The following is a 19,045-nucleotide window of genomic DNA, read 5'->3' on the forward strand; positions in this document are numbered from 1 at the left end:
ATGAAGGGTGGGTATGATGGGGAGCCGTCAGAGAAAGGCCACAAAAATGAGAAAAGACAGAGGGAGTCACTGAGAGGGATAAGGAGTGTCAGACACCGTGGACGGCCAGCACACAATCCATCCTACTTCGCTGGGGTAGCCATGCGATACCACAAGTCCATCTCTCCGTGATGTCACTTGCCAGCTCGGGGAGCTGCAGCGCCCGATTCGGACGCGCGAAACAACAGCAACAACACAGAAAAAGGTATGCCGGTATCGCACGACTGGAGTCTTTGTTGTTGCGCAGACGATGCCTTCTGTGGATTGGGGATGTTTGATTCCGCTCAGACAAGTTCGGTACGGAAGCGGGGGAGTAACGAGACCCTTACGCCGTTGGCACATGCACAGCTGCACTGGCAGCCGTACCCTAAAAAGAAGGAGCACGAAGAAAAAAATCTTTATACATGTACACATGGCCGCATAGGCAATCACGCACACATGCAGAGCGGCGGCGCACGCTACTGAAGCGGTGAACGGAAGGCACCAGCTCTGGCAGGGAAGGGGAGAAGAGGGAGGAGAGAGGGCGTCAGCAAAAGGGAAAAGCGACGAATATATGAGAGCACAAGAAAGGGCAGGTCCCATGACTGGCCAACATACACTTTTCCTACCTTCCCCCACCCCCTTTTCCCCCCAAAATGAGCCGCACCGAGAGACCTCCTTCCTTTTCTATGGAAAGACGGCCCCCGATGCCAGCGATGTCACCGTGGAGACGTTCGACCTGACCCACGTGCTCGTGCACGGACGCTGCCTGGTGAGATAGTGATGGAGGGGGGAGGGAGGGAGGGACAGAGAGAGCAAACAAAAAAAAACCACGGGGGAGAGAAGGAAGGCAACCCAAGGAGAAGCGGAGGAGGTAATGCTTGCCATACATAGAGAAGGGAGAGGCCCCACAGCGTCATTCTGCGCTGGTAGAAAAAAAAAAGAAGACGCCCACTTGGCGTGTCGGAGGGCTCGGGTTCATGATACAAAGCCGGTCTGATGGTCAGCCAGCGTTACGAGAAAACAATGCGGCGGGGTCGGGATTATTCTCTCTGTCGAGTCCCCGCCGTCGCCCATTCGCTGAGAATGGGGTTATAATAGCAAAAGAAAAGGAGATAAAGAAAAAGGCACCAAACGATGCGCCGGTGCTGCGGCGCAGGCCACCACCGCCGTTGAACCCGCCTGCCGGGCACCAGTGGCTGCCGTATACCTTGACAGTCCCCGCAGAGAGAAAGGTCGAGCATTCCCCGTGACAAAAGGCAGAAGCAGCACATACCATGCAACAGCACCTACGAACAGGCACATACACGTCGTCCTCGTCCGTTGCATCGCGCCTTTTTCCCTGCAGCTGAGTCAATATTATGTGTAAGTGGGCGTACCTCTGTTTCTCGTACTCCAGTCGATGGGCGGCTGACGACGTCGATTCCGCATCAAGCCCCCCTCCCCTGCTGCACGTCTTCACAGCCCGTCAGACCGGACAAACAACAGCAAGCAAAGGAAACATAGCATGTATAGGGAGAGAGACGACAGCGCAGGCATGATTAAATCTCGTCCTCCCTCCTCTCCTTCTGTGTCCAAGGCACGCGTGCCTCCCGCACATCTGCAGCGCATCAGGGGGAAAAAAGAACGCAAAAGGGCAATGTGAGACGTCGGGGTCGAACAGGGAGAAGCAGGGGAGGGGAGAGAGACTACAGCAGCCACGGCAGCGCAGAGGGAGTGAGCAGAGGAACGCGACGGTTTTCGCCAGCGGCCCAATCAGGGACAAACGTAGACGTGCTCATCAAGTGCGCAGCGAGTGGACGAGTCACCGAACGTCGGACAAGAGCACACGCGGTGCGCCATCATGGAACGATGAGGGGGCCAAAACAGTAGACGTGCCGTCGCCTTCGCCGAATTCGCTGTGGAGGCAATCCGAGAGACAAGCACACCGTTCGAGTGGAGAATAGATGGAGGAGGAGGAACGATACGACTACACTGCCCCATGAGCGGTGCATGCGCTACGCGCTCCATCTGCATTTGGAGCCCCTCCTCTCTCCTCCTTACCCCTGCCCCACAGCTCCTCCTCAGAGTTCGTTCGCACAACACGTGTAACAGGAAAAATAAGATATCGCAGGACGGATAGGCACCCAGCGAAAGCACCAAACAATATATATATATAGAACAGACACGCTCGCAGCACGCGCCGATGCACCGAACGTCGCGGAAAATCGAGCGTGCGCGCGTCTGCCTTCTTTTCTTTTGCTGCCGTTAACAGAACTGTTACTTTACGGGGGACCAAGTGAGCAGCACGCAGGAGAAATCATACCGCATGGGTGGAGGGAGACACAGAGAGAGAGAAAGAGTTGATACCCACGGAAGAAGCACGAGCCAAGGTACCGCTTGGGCCGCAAAAGTGCGTGCGTCGCGGTCTGCGTGCGCTCAGAAACGAGATACAGTCCCGCACTCAAACACCCGCGACCGCGCCCCGCTGGCCTACGCATCTCGGTGCCCGATGCGCAGCCATTACACGTGAAATCCAAACGAAGAGAACACCTCACAAGAAAGGAGACAAACGGGCCAACGACGCCAGCCTCCGCATGCCCGCCAGAGAACACATTCGTGGACAAGACACCGAAGGCAACTGCCCCTCCCCCCTCGAAAGACCCCCCCCCTCCCCTGTGCCGCCCGTAGACGCGATCACCGTCCCGATAGTTCGCATCGCTGACGGACTTCGATTAACCCTGTAACTGCGCCTTCTTCCCCTTAGTCTCTGCAGCACCAGTGGTACACGCGCTCACACTCCCCTTCACCTCATCGCCGTTCCCAAAGCATCCACACGCCACAAGAAGCTGCTTGATACGCGGAACAATCACACGGCGCTGCGCCAGCTTGCCGCGCACCAGCTTCGAGTAGCGGCGGTGCACAAGGTAGGAAGAAGCGATGGAGGAGAAGGCGAGGGCGAGGTAGACGCCAACGGCGCGGTTCATGCAGCGGCGCTCGCCAACACAGTAGCCCAACGTCTTCGGCGACGCTTCGCGCTCGTAGGTGAGGTACCACGCGCACCAGTAGCACAGCACGAAACCGACACCAGCACCAATGTAGCAGAACCCATAGTGCATGCCCATGTCTCGGTCGAAGACGGTGCCCAGCACGTAGAAGGTGGCACTCGTGCTCATGCCGTAGAAAAACGCGCCGATCATGTAGGCCAGGATGAGCACCTGCTCACCGGGCAGCGCGATCCAGAAAAGCGTGCCAACGAACAGCCCGACGGACGCAATGGGGTAGATGAGGGTGGGAACAATGACGGTGCCGGCGCGCTCGCGCAGCACCTGGAGCATACGCTCGTAGATGCCGAGAAAGACGCGGCCGCCCGCCACGGAAACGCCGGCCATGGAGGCGAAGAGGACGTAGTGCTTCGGCTCCATGGCGCCGTAGCGTGCCTTGACCATAATCTGGATGTTCCAGTTGCTGGTCATCACAAGACCGACGCCCCAGACACAGAGCGTGGTGTAGAAGATGAGCCACAGGTCAGGATAGGTGAGGCTCTGGAGGAACGTAGTCTGGTACACCGGCACAACGTACACCTCGCCGCACAGCGTGATCGTCTCGACTCGCGGGTTGCTGTACGTGGACAAAGCAGTAGGTCGGAGTTCCACGTGCGCAGGGTCGGAGCGAGTGCTAGGACTGGGAGCACCTGAGGCCTGCAGACTGTTGTAGTCGCCTCGGAGGTGTACGGTGAAGGAGTTCTCCGCGCTGTTCTGCTTCGACTCAAAGCGATGGTATTGATGCGCGGCGCCAGTAGAGCCGTTCGAAGCGTGCAGCTGTACCAGCTCCTGGGGGTGAATGGAGTGCGAGTGCGGCTGCTCTCCCTCCAAGTCCTCCTCTTCGTGCATGTAGACGGTGATGAGCGGCCGCTCCGGCCCTGTGAGCTCGTACAGCGGCAGTCCGAGAGACTCCGACAAGAGCCCCCCTCGGTGATGAGGCGTTGGGGGTGAGCCGGCGCTAACGGGTCCACCAGGCACCGCAACATCGATTGGGGAGCTCTTCTCCACGCTCGAATCCGCGCCGATATCACCGTCCAAGCGCAGCGACGGCTGCGCAGCCCTCTGGGCGCCGTGCTCAGGTGCGTCCATGCCACTGTCTCTGTCGTCCTTGAGCCACCCCCCCACTGACGGCTCCTGATCCGCTGGTTGGTTCTCTCCTCCCTCATCAGGGCAGTGGCACCGCTGTCCGCCTTCTTGTTGTCGCGTCTCGTTGCGGTGACATTGTGCTTGGCGCGCTTGGAGGTGCCGCTGGCGATAGCGTTCCTCTTGCATGACGAGCAGCGCCTCCTCCTTCGCCTTCGCCGCGGCGATCACCTGCTTGTCCTGCTCCGACAGTCCGTCAATGCTGTCCAGCGGCACCACAAGCACAAGAATCAGCAGCGCAATCGCGATGGCACCTATCGCGATGCCGCGCAGTTTGCCGGGTGTGATGTCGGCGGCGAGGTACGCCACGGACACGGTCTGGATGGTCAGATAGAAGTTCAGCAGCACGAGGATGACCGCCATGATGGCGTAGCGCCGCTTCGGCACGAGCTGCGACATGTAGCGGTTTCGGATGAGGTACGCGCGCAGCTGCTCGCGCGGCGTGACGCCGCGCTGCCGCCACCGGTTTACCACGTACGGCGCGTCTTCCAGGTACCACGCGCCACCAGCGCCGGCGGCCAGCGTCAACGCGAACATGAACCACATGAAGTTCTCGAAGTTGTTCTTGAAGAAGCCGCGGAACAGGCACGCAAAAAGGGATGTGCCGAGTCCCGAGAACGTCTGCAGCAGCCCCGTCGGCTGGCCGCGGTCGCGCGGCATGTGCGTCAGCACCGCGGGCAGAATGGCCACGTTGAGTGCGTAGCAGCCCCAGCAGATCACGGCGTAGAAGATGGCGCAGTTGACCACCGTATGCGGAATGTGGCCACCAAAGGTGAGGGCAAAGAGCAGGTGGCCGAGCGCCGCGATGATGCTGCCGAGCGCCACCACCACGCGTGGCCCGAACCAGTCGTACAGCGCACCGAAAGGGAGGGCGAACAAGCCAGCGGAGACGCCGCTGAGGTAGACGACCGTCATTTCTCGTACGCTGAACTGGTACGCCTGCTGAAGGAGGAGCACGGCAAATATGGAGTGGACCCCCTGTGTGGAGCTACTGATGGAGAGAATCACACCGGCGAAGAGGATGCGGAAGCGCCGCAGGTTGTCGATCTTCGTGGGGTATATGAGAAGAGCACCCTTTGCTGCGTCTGGTTCCGTTGTCTTCCGGCAATCGCCATGCTTTGCACTCGTTTTTCCGTTGTGGTCTGGGATGCCGACGGTGATGGGCCCGTCTTCACCTCCTGAGGTATCTGTGTCGCGGTTCATCAAGGAAATTATGTTCGGTGGGTAAAGAGGTGAGCGCGGCGCGACGAGTCTCTCGAGGGGCTCGCCCAGGTGCATTTCGGTAGCGATGAAAGACAGCTCGTACTGCTGCGACGCCGTTCGATTGCTGTTTGCTCGTTTTCGGTCCTCCGGCTTTGAGACCGCAAACGACACGCGGAGCGGGAGTGTGCCTGGCGGACATGGGGTCGTCTGCGCGACATCTCTCTTCGTGCTGGGTTGCTTCTGAGGGTGAGCGTTCGACATGACGCGCGTACCAGGCAGCGTAAGGGCACGTTGACAGGGGTTTCAGACTCCGGGTAAACTCTGTGGAGGCACGATCGTTGCTCAGTCACCGGAGGTGGTGAGACCGTAGAGGTCCGCTGGGGTTATGTGCTTTGCGGATAGCTGGGAAGGAACGGCTTCGTTGTCGCATGCGTCATCGGATTTCCATTCGTATTTGCGGAACCACCAGAGGGACGATTGGGGGAAAAGGGAAAGGGCGACGGTCAGGGAGAGCCAACGATGAAGGTGAGCGTATGTAGAGGGTGCCAGATACCAGCACACATGTGCAGCGCGATGACACGCACAAAGAGGAGAAGTGGAGTCGATGTGCAAGTGAGACCCAGGGATGACGACATCTCATGTAGAGAAGATGTCATGCGCTTCGGTGAGTTGTCTTGTCCGCGGCACCTTATGAGCGGTATGTTCTCGCTCCAAGTATCACCGAACTTCTCGCAAATAGGACAGCTACGAAGAGGATAGATTCAGACCTCTGTACTGCGCTGGCGTTGTCCCCGTTACTGTTTTTACTCGAGTGAACGACAGATCTCGACAGAGTCGCTGAAGCCACCTCGGCCATGCTCTCAAGAGGAAGATAGGGGACGAGAGTCTGCCTACCCTGCACGGTTATTTTCACTCACTTCACCGGCCCGGGCATAGTCGACCACGATGCTGCAGATGGCCTCGCGAATGACGAAACACGTTCACCTCGCATCTCGTCTCAAAAAAAAAGCAGACGCCAGGCCATGCAACGTTCTTGTCGGCGAGATGCGTGCGCATGGGAATGCCCACATTGCTCACGCAACGCACCGATTTACAGGCGGCTCGTTTGAAACGCCTTGGACGCCAACAACACAAGAGAGTACACTGATCCAATTTATCTTGACGCGTCACCGAACGTGCTTGTGCACAGGCGACGCATGGTGAGCACATGTTCTATGGTGTGGGAAGAGACGGAAGGGAGGGGGAAGGGAGTACAACATGCCCAACGCACAAAGCGAAAGAAAGCGATGTAATACACACAAATATATATTTATATATGTATATGAGAAACAGGAATGGATACAGTAACGACGCGACCAGGGGAGGCGACAAACCCCGAGACGCACATGGCCACACCGCCGTGCCACCAAGATACACGAGTCAACACCTCCCTTGACGGGACACGATCTCTGTCGTTCAGAAAGTGCGCGCGGGACGTGTAAGCGGAAGTGTCTGCGTGTGCGAATTGCGCTGTCCACCGTCCTTGCCGCCGCCCAGCCCCTCCCACACATCGTCCGAACACATACAGAGAAACGACAAGGAGCGCGTGAGGAAGAAATAAAAGCCAAAAAAAGGACGCGAGAAAAAAGAATGGATTCTGACAAAACAAAGCAGCAGAAGCGAATACGCTCCAGCCTCCGGCCGCTGCTGTGATGTGTAGCCCTCCTGCCCTTCTTCTCCCCTCCTCCTCCTCCTCTTTGCCCGTCGACGGCACAGGACAGTGTCATGCGGCACCACACACACACACACACAGAGCGAGAGACAATGCTTTCCCCGTTCCTTGTGCGGACGTCGTGGTCGTGAGACAACGACAAGCGACACGAGAAAAGGAAGCACCGGCCTCACTTGTATGTGAGGCGTGTCGGTGTTGGCGCCGCTGTCCGACATCACTTTCGGTGCCGTCCTTCACAGCCACAGAGGAGAGAACAGGCGCAGTGACGGAGGCTGCACAGCACAGGGGGATCCCGACCAACCCCCCGCACCCCGCCTCCCACACCCCCTCTGTACACACCCTTTCCAACAGCCGACAGAACAACGCGAGGGGGGGGGTGAAGAGGAGAGGAAATGAGGCGCACAACACACAAACACACAGAGGACGATACGCCACCGGAAAGGGAAGCGTCGAAGGGGGAAGACAACGAGGGACGCCTATGGGTGTCTCTATGGCGACGAAAAGAAAAGCAAAGGAGCTGGGCACACGCAGAGCGAGGAAACGGCGCCGCTGCGCCGCGCCCCCTCTCCCTTCCTCACTTCTTTGAAACTGGTGCATGTTCACCGCTGTTGTAAGGGGCATCAACTTGGTTCAAGCGGTAGCGCCGCGCCACGTACACACAAGCGGCTTCGAGAAAATTCCGTCTGCATCGTTCTCGGGCTCCTTGTCTGCCTCGTGCGCAAGAATAGACTGCTCCAACGTCAGCGACTCATGGAGACAGACAAGGGATGCCTTTTTCACTTCGGTAAACACGCCACGCTGACCTGGGTAGTTGCTGACGATGTCAGCGAACGGCACGTTCTGCGACACTTGTGTGCAGGGAGGCATCACAAGCTGCAGTGCGGCAGGTACACAAAACGCGATGCTACTCATTGTGTGCTACGATGGCGACGGAGGTGATAGCGGGCGGGGCCAATAGGGAGTGCTGATCAGGAAGAAAAACGAATACACAGTCAGCGATGAGGAGATGCGGTAAAAGAGGTCACAGGACTAAGGGCAACACACAGCTTCTGTGCAGTAGTGTGTGACGGTGCGGAAAGGTGCTGCCTTGATGGTGCGTGTCGAGGTCTCTCCACCTTTTCCGTGCTTGCTTCGTATTCAGAATCAATTGTGCGTACTTCGATGCTCTACTCGTGAGGGTGGAGAGACAAAATCGATTGGGCACGGTCCTGGATGGAGTATGGGCGGTGGTCTACCACTGCGGCCTACGGACGCGGGGATCGCGCAAAATTGGGAGAAAGACAGAGAGACGGGGGATGATGTACCAGGGGAGACAGGGAGAGAAAATGTGGTCGGAGAAACCACGAGGATCCGAAGTGGCCGTGGAACGATGAAGGGACGGGGAAGGGACGGATAGAAATCGAGTGAATAGGGGAGCTACAAAGCGACCAAGCTGCAGAGCGTTTGGTGAAGGGGGTGCGGCACATGCGGAGTAGAAGGAGTATAAACCCGCACACACCGGTACACCTGACTGCATGACGGGTAGTTTGCCGCCTCCTTCCATGACGAGCGAAGGAATTCGCCCTCAGTCGCTGTAAGAACACATTGCATCCGCCCGGTGGAGAATGAAGTGGGTGGAGGGTGATCTATCAATGGCAGCGCTCTGGCAATCATCACAGAAGTCGCAACGCGCGCACGATGAGAACAAAAAAAAGAAAGAAGCGACACGGAGACGAGTAGGCCCCAACACCTCATTCACAGGGGAGAAGGACGACGCTGCTGTGAGAAGGGAGAAAAACGGTGCTCTACACTCGAAACGCAGCAAAAACGCGGCCCAGAGACCCCTTCCCCACTCTCTCGCCTTCCCCTCACGTACTCAGAAGAGTATTCAGGGCCCGTCAGAAATCCCTCTCGTCGGCGAAGGCCGGTACCCCGGGGTGCTCTCGGAGCGCATAGGTGCTCGCATGCGCCTCCAGTGATTACCCCCCCCCTCCCACACACACGCATGTCCTTCTATCCTGCAACATGTGCCTTTACTTGACTACCGCAAGAGCTCGTCGATAAGACTGCGCCAGCGCACAAGTGTCTCGACAAAGAGCGGCATCACCTCACAAAGTGCCTCCGGACCACAGTGACGCACCGGAAGAGACGTTGTGAGCACGACAACGTTGTTCTGCGTCGACAGACCGACGCCGCCGCCGCAGACCTCGCGACCTAGCAGCGACCCCTCGAGAAGCACCTCGTACAGCTTCATGCGCAGCGGCGGGTGGTCTGGTAGTTCCGTGAGAAGCGACGAGTAAATGTACAGCCGCTCGGTCGCGGGGTCGTAGGTAAGCAAGATGGAGAAGTCCGCGTCTGTCCCGACTACACACGTGAGATTCTTGTCAAACTGCAGCGAGACCCCCAGCTTCTGCGCCAATATCTTCAGACTCTCCTTCGCCACTTGCAGCCCGTCCAAGTCACTGGACTCGCTCATTCTTAGCGCACTACCAGCTCCGCCGCGAGGTGGATATGCTCCTGATGACTTGGCTGCCTGTGCCAGCTGGTGCTCCAGGTCCGCGTTGCGGGCCTCTGCCGCCTCCACCTGCCGCTGCAACTGCTCTATCACACGCTCCATCTGCCGGGCGTCGTGCGTGGTGGGCTCATACTGCGTCTCACGCCACGCCGACTGTGGCCCGTACGACAGTTGCGGTTTCTGATGGAGCTGGGCTCTGCTCTGTGCAGTGGGCGAAGAAGAGATGATGTGCAGCTGCTGCTGCGGTGCGGTGGATGGGACAGCGGCAGGTGCTAAATGTTGCATCGTGGTCGGATCCCGTAGCTGCAGCACGCCTTCGTTCTCCAAGCCAAACTGCTCACCCAGCATGGTATCCTCCAGCACACGGTTGCCGGCAAGCAGGAGCTGCTTCTCTGATACACCGTAGGACTTCAGGTAGCGGCGAATCTTGGCGACGCTGAGCTTGCCCAGATCGCCGCGGATGACCATCTTGAACTTGCGCCCATCCGAGCTCTCTACGAAGAAGGACTGCTTCTCGTCCATTGGCGCTCGCTTCTGTGTCGTTCCCTTTTATCCGGTGGGCAAGAGAGGCAGGCGGCGCAAGCGGAGCGATGACGATAAAGGATCGCGTCGTCTGTAGTTGTTCCGGCAGTGGTGGGCAAAAGTGGCAGTCGACAGCATAAGCACACCAGCGTGTGGGGTGTTGCTCAGTTTTGATGTGTGTATCGGATTGCTGACCAGCAGTCTTGGCGCGTCAGCGGTACACGCTGATTTGGTGTAGGGAGAGAGGGCGGGAGGGTGGGGGAGGGGAGAGTGGAGTTTGGCCGCCAGATGAAAAGAGAGCATCTGCCCCAGCTGGGTGGTGTTCCTACTGCATCAACACAACACGTGCCGTCCACTGGCCCTTGACACAGGGATGTCCTCGGCGCGGTGCTGCGCACAATCCAAAAAAAAAGGTGCGGTTGGCAACGTGTGCAGGGGCGATCAGAGATGTGAGTCTCCTGCAGCCAGGCCGCGCGCTGCCGCTAGCACATGCAAATGCCCACGCCTTCGCGACGGCGCATTCTCTCCATGCCCGATTCGCTACTCGAGGTTGTCTTGTAGAGAAACGCTCCCTGCTGAGTTGACGAGACGTAGGGAGCGTGTCCATATCCTCCGTGCACGTCAGCATGGGCAGCACGACAGCGAAGCAGGCGGCGGTAAAGCAACAAAGGAAAGCGGGCAGTGGGGTGGGGGGCGTGAAGAGGCAAGGGCGAACAGATGCAAGACGCGACTACCGCGCGACACACAAAGCAAAAAAAAACATGCGCGAGGGCATTCGTAAGAATGCCGAGCAGTGATGCGGCCCTGCTCACCGAGGCAGATGCGGTGTGTCTGCGGAAGGGACACATCCGGCGAAGAACGAAGAGAGGCGCACTGAAACGAGCGTCCCTCGGCTGTGAACGGCACAGGCAACTCCAGCCACGTGTGTGAGACAGAACAGTCACACCCACACCACTTCGAGCACCGAAGAACACTCGAGCCACCCGCATGAGTAGGCCACCTCTGAACCTACCGTCGTCGTGTCCCCTTTTGACACGGTGCGCACGACTGCGTCTCACGTTCTTTGGAGTGGCAGCGACGAGGCTACCAATCGAGTTGTCCTGAGAAGAGGAGAAGCACGTCAAGCAGCGGCGCCGAGGGAGTGATAACTTCTAGCTTCTGGATGTCGAGGTGAGGTAGCGGCAGCCTCGATGGAGGTTTTCGTGACCACTGCTGCTGGATCGATGGAGACTGCGGAGTCGCAGTAGGTGGAGTCTGACGGTTTAGTCATCTGCAGTGCTGGTTGAGCGCCCGGTCGCCGCGCCTGTTCGCCGTGATGGTACTGAACCGTGTAAAGTCGGCTTTCGGGCTGTGCGCCAGTGCGGAGAGTTTTCTGACCCACCAAAAAGTCATCATTGTATACCCTCCACCACCGCGGTGGCCCAGCGCTGCTTTCCCAGTGAGCGGGTCCTCTTCCTACTACAACCGATGTTGTGGCTGGCACATTGGCCTATTCTCGGGTACCTTGCACCGCCGAAACGTCGACGTCACCCTCGCACACCGCTTCGCCGTCGTCTCGAGATTAACTGAGGTCTATTCTTTCCCCTTTACGTTCCGCTTCACCACGGTGCTCGTGACCGAAGCGGCTGGGATATACTCTCTGCTATGATGTCGCTCTGGGGAGCTCTTCCACGCTGTGAACACACTCGAAAGCCTGCCAATTGTCGCACACGTCGGTGCCACCGCGGCGGCACCACCAGTACCAAAAGGAGTCGCCGCGCTTCCCCCATGGCCATCTGCGTTACTCAGTAAAACACCGCATGACTTTGTCGAGGGCGGCCACGTACTTGTTGTGGTAGTTGATGGACTCTGCGGCCGTGTTGTCGAGGGCACCAAGTAAGTTGTAAGTAAAGGAGAGCGTGTCGGCTAGCATCACCTGCTCCGCACGGAGCTAGCCCTAACCCATGAGACGGAGGGGTGGGGCTTGATGCACGAGTGAGAAAACGATGCATGGGAGGAGAGGGAGAACAGGGAAGTAAGCCAACCATAAAAAAAAACAAAGGCATCTCCCCCTGCGACCGTGTGATGCGGTAGTGGAGACAGGGAGTCCATCATTTGGTGCACATGCCCACCGAGCAAGATGCCGCCTTTTCCTGCTGGTGTGTGTGGGTGGGTGGGTCGGTGAGGGAGGGGCGGTTGTCCCAAAGGCGAGAGTATGCCGAGTCGGCCAACACCAAAAGGAAACTCATGCAGCCTCCATTCCCATTGACTATGTGCGAGTGATCCGTCATTCTCCGGATTCGTTTGCGGATTGGCAGTCAGCGGACAGCAAGAAAAAATGAGAGAGGATGGCGATTTGCCGAGGAGGATGGCTGCACAAAGGTGAGCACTGCACCGTACGCCGCGAAGGGTGCACATGAGATCGGTGCGCAGAGGACACAAGACAACCACAGCTCAGAGAGGATCACGAAGCCAAAGAGATAAATGAGCGGTGAAGGTGGACGAGGCGAGGGGAACAAAGCGCGTCGCACAAAAGGGGAGGGGAAGTACCGAGCACTGATGCAACGTGCGAGCATGTCAGGCAGTGAGAGACTGGGGAAGCCGATAACGAACAACACTGGCAACGAGCAGCGGCGTACAAAAAAGCCTCATTGCCTTTGTGACAGCACGCAACAAGCAACACGGCCGAGATTGGACTGTCGGGGAGTGCAGCTCCCCCTCTCACCTCTCCCCTCTCCCTCCGGTAGAGATCGTCTCTAGGATGAAGCAGCAGAAACATCCAGGTAATGTGATGGCGCTTCCATGACGCGGATTGCACTGCGTAGAGAGACCGCGGTGGACAATAGAGCTGAACGTGCCACGCACGCATAAAGGAGCAACATGCCGACGCCAATGTTAGGCCCTATCGCCCGCCTGCCCTCTCTGTCGACTTCGCCTTCGCTGGTGGCTCGACTCCTTGCTCACCTACGATGACACAGGTTTGCCTTCGCTCGCGTCAAACTCAAGCGTAACGCCTGCAGCGGCACCGTCACCGGCTGAGACGAGGGGCACTGCCGCATACTCAGCACTCTCGGCAGCTGGGTAGGCAGAGGAGGTGCCATGGCCGACTGCGGTGCCCCCACTGTGCGGCACCGACGTGCTGGCGGAGGATGGCGGCGGCAGCACATATCCAGCTGCAGGAGAAGGCATCCCTTGCGGGAGTGTCGGGACAGTGGTTGGAAAGCACGCCACTGTTCTGCAACCAAGGCTCCGAAAGGCTGTGTAGAGTGCGTCACCGCGAGTTACAAGCTTCGCAGACCATGACGTCGCGAGTGACACCATGTCGTTCTTAATGGCATTCTCGATGTTCATCATCACTGTATCTGCCTCCTGCCGCTCGTTCAACAACTTCTCCAGCGCCTTTCCAGACTTGCTGGAGATCTTCGCTTCAAACTCCGGCGAGTTCACGTGGGCACACTTTTTCGCCACCTTCTCCAGTCCGTGCACAGCATTCTTCGTCTTCTTGACTGCCTCGCGCCCAGTGGTGCTGACCTCTTTGAGAAACTCCAGCTCCGTCCGCATCATCTGCAGTTCGGCAGAGACGCGCCAGTTCCTATACGCAGCGGCGAGGCGGCCAGCCGTAGGACATGTGGGCTGAATGACCACCGCTGCCTCCTGAGCGAGGTGCCTCCGCGCGTCCTCCATGACGTCGCTGTTGTTCAGGAGGCAGCTCATTAATTTCTCCATAGCGGCCAAGTACTTGTCGTGGTATACCAGAACCTCTTTGGTGGCTATGTTCAGCTCCTTCAGGTGCTTGTGCGTCGTATACACCTGCTGCACCCGCAGCTGCTGGTGCTGGCTGAGGTACGACGTGGTCATGTCGACAAGGGGCAGTAGAGCGAGCGTGCGAATGTGAGTGTAGAGGAGTGACAGAGAATGGGGTGCGTAGTCGTCACACAACGAAGGAGGATGGAAGAGAGGCACACCTGAAACGTGAACAGGTGAGACACTGAGAAACAAACGATGTGCTTTCAGGGGCAGAGGAAAAAAAAGGGTAGCGAGCAGACTTGCCGTGGACCCCTGTGTAAGCGTGCATTGTGGGAACCGATAGCGAGAGAGAGACACGAGGAACGGAGCAGCACAGGGGAGTGATAGCGAGAGGGAGAGGATGATGATGATGCAAGCAGGAGCATCGCATGTTAGTCCGGTAAATCGGTTTGCCGAGCAACCAAGGGTCCAATGTGTGTGTGTGTGTGTGCTGCGGGAGAGGGGGAGGAGTGTGTGTTCTAGAAGTACGCGACATCGCCAGCGATAGAAGTTCGATAGACGGTTTGAAATATGTATATATATATATAGAAAAGAGATGCCACCAGGATGGCGCAGCGGCAGGACGCGCCAAAAGACGAATATATATATATATAAATATGAGGAGACGTACAACAGACAAACTAGAGCCGAGAGGCACCCCCCCCCCATCCATCCATGCATCAAACCGATACATAAGCGAGGATACCTACATGTGGGGAGGGGGAGGGGGGAGGGGGTAGGGTGCACAAAACAGAATCGCGCGTGTCTGTGTCGGAGTCGATCACCCGGGCAATGAGAACAAGACATCCGAGGAGAGACAGAGAGAGAGAGAGCCCCCGTTCTCTCGGCTGTCCTTTTCGCTCTTTGGCATTCGGAGGCAAGAGTCACCGAAGGCCCTCCCCATCCCGCCTCCTCAAGACGGTTTCTCCGTCAAGATGCAGCGCTCAGGGAAGCAAAGCCTCGAAGATGAAATCAACAGCGCGCGAAGTGTGCGCGTGTCTGTGCCCCCCCCCCCCCAATGAAAAAAAAGAAAGAAAAGGTTAGAGGAAAGCTAGACCATGTGAAGGCATGCGTCGATGGTCCTTCTTTGAGGCGAGGAATCCATCCAGTCGCGTGCATCTCCGAGCAAGCACCTCAGGCAAGGGAGACAAGAAGAGAAAGACGCTCGCGTACGCCTCGTAGGGGAGGTGAAGAACACGAACGTGATGGCGTGCGGAGGGCGGCCCTGTTTTTCTTTTTCTCCGAACACGCCCAAGGAAGCAACCCGACACGAACACCCACGTATCCTACGCTGACATTGCCGGTGGCACGCTCGCCGCATACCGGAGCGGAATGCCGGAGTTGCGCGCGCCGTCCGAGACACGGGTGTCCGCCTCGCTGGGATGAAAGGTGTTGTAGTTCTGGCCGTACACCGCACTTGGTGCAACGGACGACATCTCGCTGCGCACACTGTGAAGGCGCCTCAGAGTACCAGTGACGGCGTCATCGGTGTCAGTGACAAGATCGTGCTCTCCCACGCCAGCGCGATCAGGCGAGAAGCGATCAACAATGAAAGCACCGTTTTTATGCATGACCTTGAAGAACTGTGAGATGAGCGACAGGACTGTCGCCGTGGATTTCACGGCCATGGCGTCCAAATCCCTCTGGGCCACGTCACTCCGCTTGGCGATCTTCCCGTCGAGTTTATTGCACTCCTTCTGCAGCTTGTCCACCTCGGAGCTCTGCTTGCGCAACTTTTTCGCAAGAAGAGCACTCTTTTCACTGTGCCTTTTGATCAACTCATCACGCTCAATGCACTCTTGCAGCACCCTCGACGAGTGGTCGCTGCGCGCTTTTAACATCTGCGTCTGCAGGTGAAGGTGGTTGCGCACGGCGTAGAGCTCCTCGCTGTGCTCCCACCTGTGAATCGCGATGTGGAGGCGGGCACAGATTTTTTTAACATCCCCGACACCCTCCACCTCCGACTGCACGTTAAGGAAGCTGTTCTGGGCTGCGCTGAGCAGCTCACCGTAGTCCTTGTACATTGCCCCCACGTACTCCATGGCGGTTAGGTACTGGTCAAAGTTGCGTTGCGCCTGCGCAGCACTGCGGTACAACATGTTGCTCGTCTCTTTGATCTTGAGCACCCACTCCCTCTGGGCACGCCGGTCCGTGCTGGAGAGCCGTGCCTGCTGCGGAGCCGTTGCCATGGTTAGTGTGCGTCCCCGTCTGTTTTACAAGAAGATAGGCTCTGCTGTGAAAGCGGGATAGCGGCGAGGAGGACAAGGTGCAGAGAACGACCGACCCGCTAAAGGACGACAGGAGACGAGAGGATGGGATAGAGAGATCGCAGAGGGAACGGCGGGCGGGCACGACAAAAACAAAAAGACGCAAATCAGAACCGAAATATGGGCAGAAGCAACGACAGAAGAGGAGGGTGGTGGAGCAGAGAAAGTCCCGTGCGCGGGTCCCATCATGTGCCCGTGGCAGGCCTACGCATGCGAAGAGCGCACCCGGTTGCACCTACACAGCCACCCGCAGGCGTGACGAGTTCGACAGAGCGCACGATGGCGTAGATTGGGGTTCCGTGCACAGCCTGGTAGGACGCGCCACACTCCTGCACAGGTGTGTCCAACTGGGAACAGGACGGTCGGTCACAGTTAAATCACAGCGGGCGGCTATGATGTTGGGGGAGGGGCGGGCAACATGTGCCTATGTATATAGAGAGGGGGGGGATAAAGTCACGGACATGACAAAGGAAGGGTGACGAAGGTAATGAGAAGGCGGCATAGGGAGAGGGAGAGCAACGTGCAGATCACACGTGCTGCCTCTTCGCTTGCCCATTCCCGCAAATGGCAGTCAGTCTAGCGCACGGACTCCGTCATCAAGCAAAGGAGACCCCCCGCATGAGGATCGCGCTGGTGGGGCTCACCAGCCGCCAATCGCAGAATCCGACTACTGCCGCGAGATTCTTTCCAAAGACAACCGCACCGACTCCCTATGGAGAACAGACAAGCAGCAAGGGCCGAAGCGCACCGGATTCAGCTCAAAGCACTAACACAGGCGTGGAGAGAGAGAGACACGAGAGCGTGCAGCGAGCCACCGAACTCGCAGCGGAGAGATATAATGGAGGGAGGAGAGCCAAAAAAGCAACGTCTGATGCCGACGCACCGGAACCAGCAACAGCACCACACTCCCTCTCCCCAGCGGAGCCTGCACGTGTATAGTGCGGGTCACCGAGCGCACAGATAAGCATAGGACAAAAAGAGGAAGGCAAAGCACGCTTGCGCCGCCCAAGGAGGTCCATTTACAGCCGGCCCGCGCGTTCTTGTGAGTCGCACGGGCTTCGGCTTTCTTCGCAGACGCAACCGCTTCGGTGTCTAGCGAGGGGGGCACACCTCAGAGGCTGCACTGCTCTTCGCCTCCATGCGAGTCATGAATTCGGTCGTCAGGGCAGCATTGTGAGAGGCTATGTAGCCGGGCGGCGGTGATGCCGAGGACACCACCGACTGCGGGCCACGACTAAAGGTGTACAGCGGCGGTGCCTCCTTGCCAGCGGTGCCCTCGCCGGTACTTATGCGGAATCCGCTTGTAGATGATTCCATTACGCACGTAACCGTTCATCCTGTTAAAGTAGACCCGGTACCCCTGTGGGACGTGAGCGGTGCCCAGCTCCGAATTTACCTTCAAGCAGCGCTGCGCGACAGCGCTCTGCTGATGCTCCTGCTGCTCTTGACAGTAGAAGACAACAGCCTCCTCGATGACAGGGTCCGTCCTGGTGAGCGCGTCCGCGACAGACGTCATGTATGTGGCGTTCAGCTCGAGGTAGCGCCTGAGTGCCTTCGCCGTCACATTCTCCACTTCGTACAGTAGCAAAGCGAACCTGTCCTCAAATTCCTTTTCGCAGCTCTGCAGCGAAGCAAGGGCCTTGTTCAGTGCCTGCACATGCGTGGAATAGGACGTACTTGTGTCGAGGGGCTTGTTCCTCTCCGCCAACGCCTTCTCCTGCTTATCCACGCACTGCTTTGCCTTCATGTACTTCTCGAAGGCGTTCTTCTCCGCCTTGGCCGCCTTCTCCGCCTCCTTCAGCGATTTCTTCAGCTGCTCGACCGGGAGCTGCACCTCCTCATGTACAAAGTTGTTGTAGTTGCAGAAGGCGATGCCTTTCTTCATGCTGAGGACCTCGTTGCCAAAGTGGTGCACGTACTGCTTGATCTCGTCGCTGGTAAAGCTGAGAGAGGCGAATGCATCGAATGAGTGGCTCACCTGTTCGAGCGCAGTCCCAAGCTCCCTCATCAACATCATCATCTTGGTCGTGACACCGTTGAAGGAGTTGATGGCAGCACGAGCGGTTCGTATGTCGTCCAGCTGAAGCGAGTGAGCGAAGTCTCGTTGCATCGACATGATGGGCGAGTAGGTGAAGTCGAGTTGTACAGTGTCAGCGTTGCAGTAGCACGCGCGACGGGGAGAGCTTCAGCCCAGAGAAGGGCAAATGAGCGAGTGCAAAGCGAAGGCCGGTCTTCTGGATGCCGCGGAGCTCCAGTGAGACAGGCAGCAGGTGATCCGCCGTATTTGTTCGACGAGGGGTCACGTGTGGGCGAGGCGCGGTTGCTCTTCAAACGAGAAAATGAGTGGGCGACAGCGAGGGATGCCTTCGGGCACGGAGAGAAGGGGGGCGGGGCAGAGAGGGGCAATCGCGAGATGGACGCAGGATAGGGATGCGGGCAGTGCCCCATGGCGGCAGCAGATGCGCAAAGTAACACACAGCAGCCGCCACCGGCGCGGCGCGCGGAGGAAGCCTGCAGGTCCTTCGGCTCCGCCCACTACAAGGCAAGTGGTGCCAGCAGCGCCGACAGCATCACGTGTGCGTGGCTTCACGCAGAGGGAGGCGCAGAAACAAGGCCGAGGAGAGGCAAAGGCGGTTGCCACCGTGCAGACGAAACAGAAGAAAGGGACAAGGCGGCTGACAAACGGCGGAGAGCGAGCGAGAGGGGCACCGGCGCCGGGGCAAGCGAGCCCGCAAAGAAAAGGCGACGCCTACGCACAGGTCGATACAGGTAGATGGATGGGCACACGCCCATCTGCCCACACATACGGAGACAGAGCGCCGCGTATGCAAAGAGCAGCACAGAAAGCGGGCAGCGACGAGAGTAGCGGCACCAGACGGTGCTCCGTGTGCGACCAGAG

The 19,045-nt window shown here is 58.2% G+C and overlaps 6 protein-coding genes across 6 annotated transcripts; all 6 read right to left on the bottom strand.

Moving 5' to 3' along the window:
* Positions 1–2,732: 2,732 nt before the first annotated feature.
* On the bottom strand, positions 2,733–5,648 carry LMXM_30_0720 (conserved hypothetical protein; the record flags this gene model as incomplete). The annotated part of the gene is made up of 1 exon (XM_003877545.1): positions 2,733–5,648. The coding sequence occupies one exon, from the start codon at positions 5,646–5,648 to the stop codon at positions 2,733–2,735; it is 2,916 nt and encodes a 971-aa protein (XP_003877594.1).
* A 2,080-nt stretch (positions 5,649–7,728) lies between these two features.
* On the bottom strand, positions 7,729–8,010 carry LMXM_30_0730 (hypothetical protein, unknown function; the record flags this gene model as incomplete). The annotated part of the gene is made up of 1 exon (XM_003877546.1): positions 7,729–8,010. The coding sequence occupies one exon, from the start codon at positions 8,008–8,010 to the stop codon at positions 7,729–7,731; it is 282 nt and encodes a 93-aa protein (XP_003877595.1).
* A 1,108-nt stretch (positions 8,011–9,118) lies between these two features.
* Positions 9,119–10,114, bottom strand: LMXM_30_0740 (conserved hypothetical protein; the record flags this gene model as incomplete). The annotated part of the gene is made up of 1 exon (XM_003877547.1): positions 9,119–10,114. The coding sequence occupies one exon, from the start codon at positions 10,112–10,114 to the stop codon at positions 9,119–9,121; it is 996 nt and encodes a 331-aa protein (XP_003877596.1).
* A 2,943-nt stretch (positions 10,115–13,057) lies between these two features.
* On the bottom strand, positions 13,058–13,951 carry LMXM_30_0750 (hypothetical protein, unknown function; the record flags this gene model as incomplete). The annotated part of the gene is made up of 1 exon (XM_003877548.1): positions 13,058–13,951. One exon carries the CDS (start codon positions 13,949–13,951, stop codon positions 13,058–13,060), a length of 894 nt encoding a protein of 297 aa, XP_003877597.1.
* A 1,214-nt stretch (positions 13,952–15,165) lies between these two features.
* Positions 15,166–16,068, bottom strand: LMXM_30_0760 (hypothetical protein, unknown function; the record flags this gene model as incomplete). Its single annotated transcript, XM_003877549.1, has 1 exon — positions 15,166–16,068. One exon carries the CDS (start codon positions 16,066–16,068, stop codon positions 15,166–15,168), a length of 903 nt encoding a protein of 300 aa, XP_003877598.1.
* Positions 16,069–17,380: 1,312 nt separating this feature from the next.
* LMXM_30_0770 (conserved hypothetical protein) lies at positions 17,381–18,262 on the bottom strand (the record flags this gene model as incomplete). Its single annotated transcript, XM_003877550.1, has 1 exon — positions 17,381–18,262. The coding sequence occupies one exon, from the start codon at positions 18,260–18,262 to the stop codon at positions 17,381–17,383; it is 882 nt and encodes a 293-aa protein (XP_003877599.1).
* Positions 18,263–19,045: the final 783 nt, after the last annotated feature.

Source organism: Leishmania mexicana, chromosome 30 (assembly GCF_000234665.1).
Source record: "Leishmania mexicana MHOM/GT/2001/U1103 complete genome, chromosome 30".
Lineage (NCBI taxonomy): Eukaryota > Euglenozoa > Kinetoplastea > Trypanosomatida > Trypanosomatidae > Leishmania > Leishmania mexicana.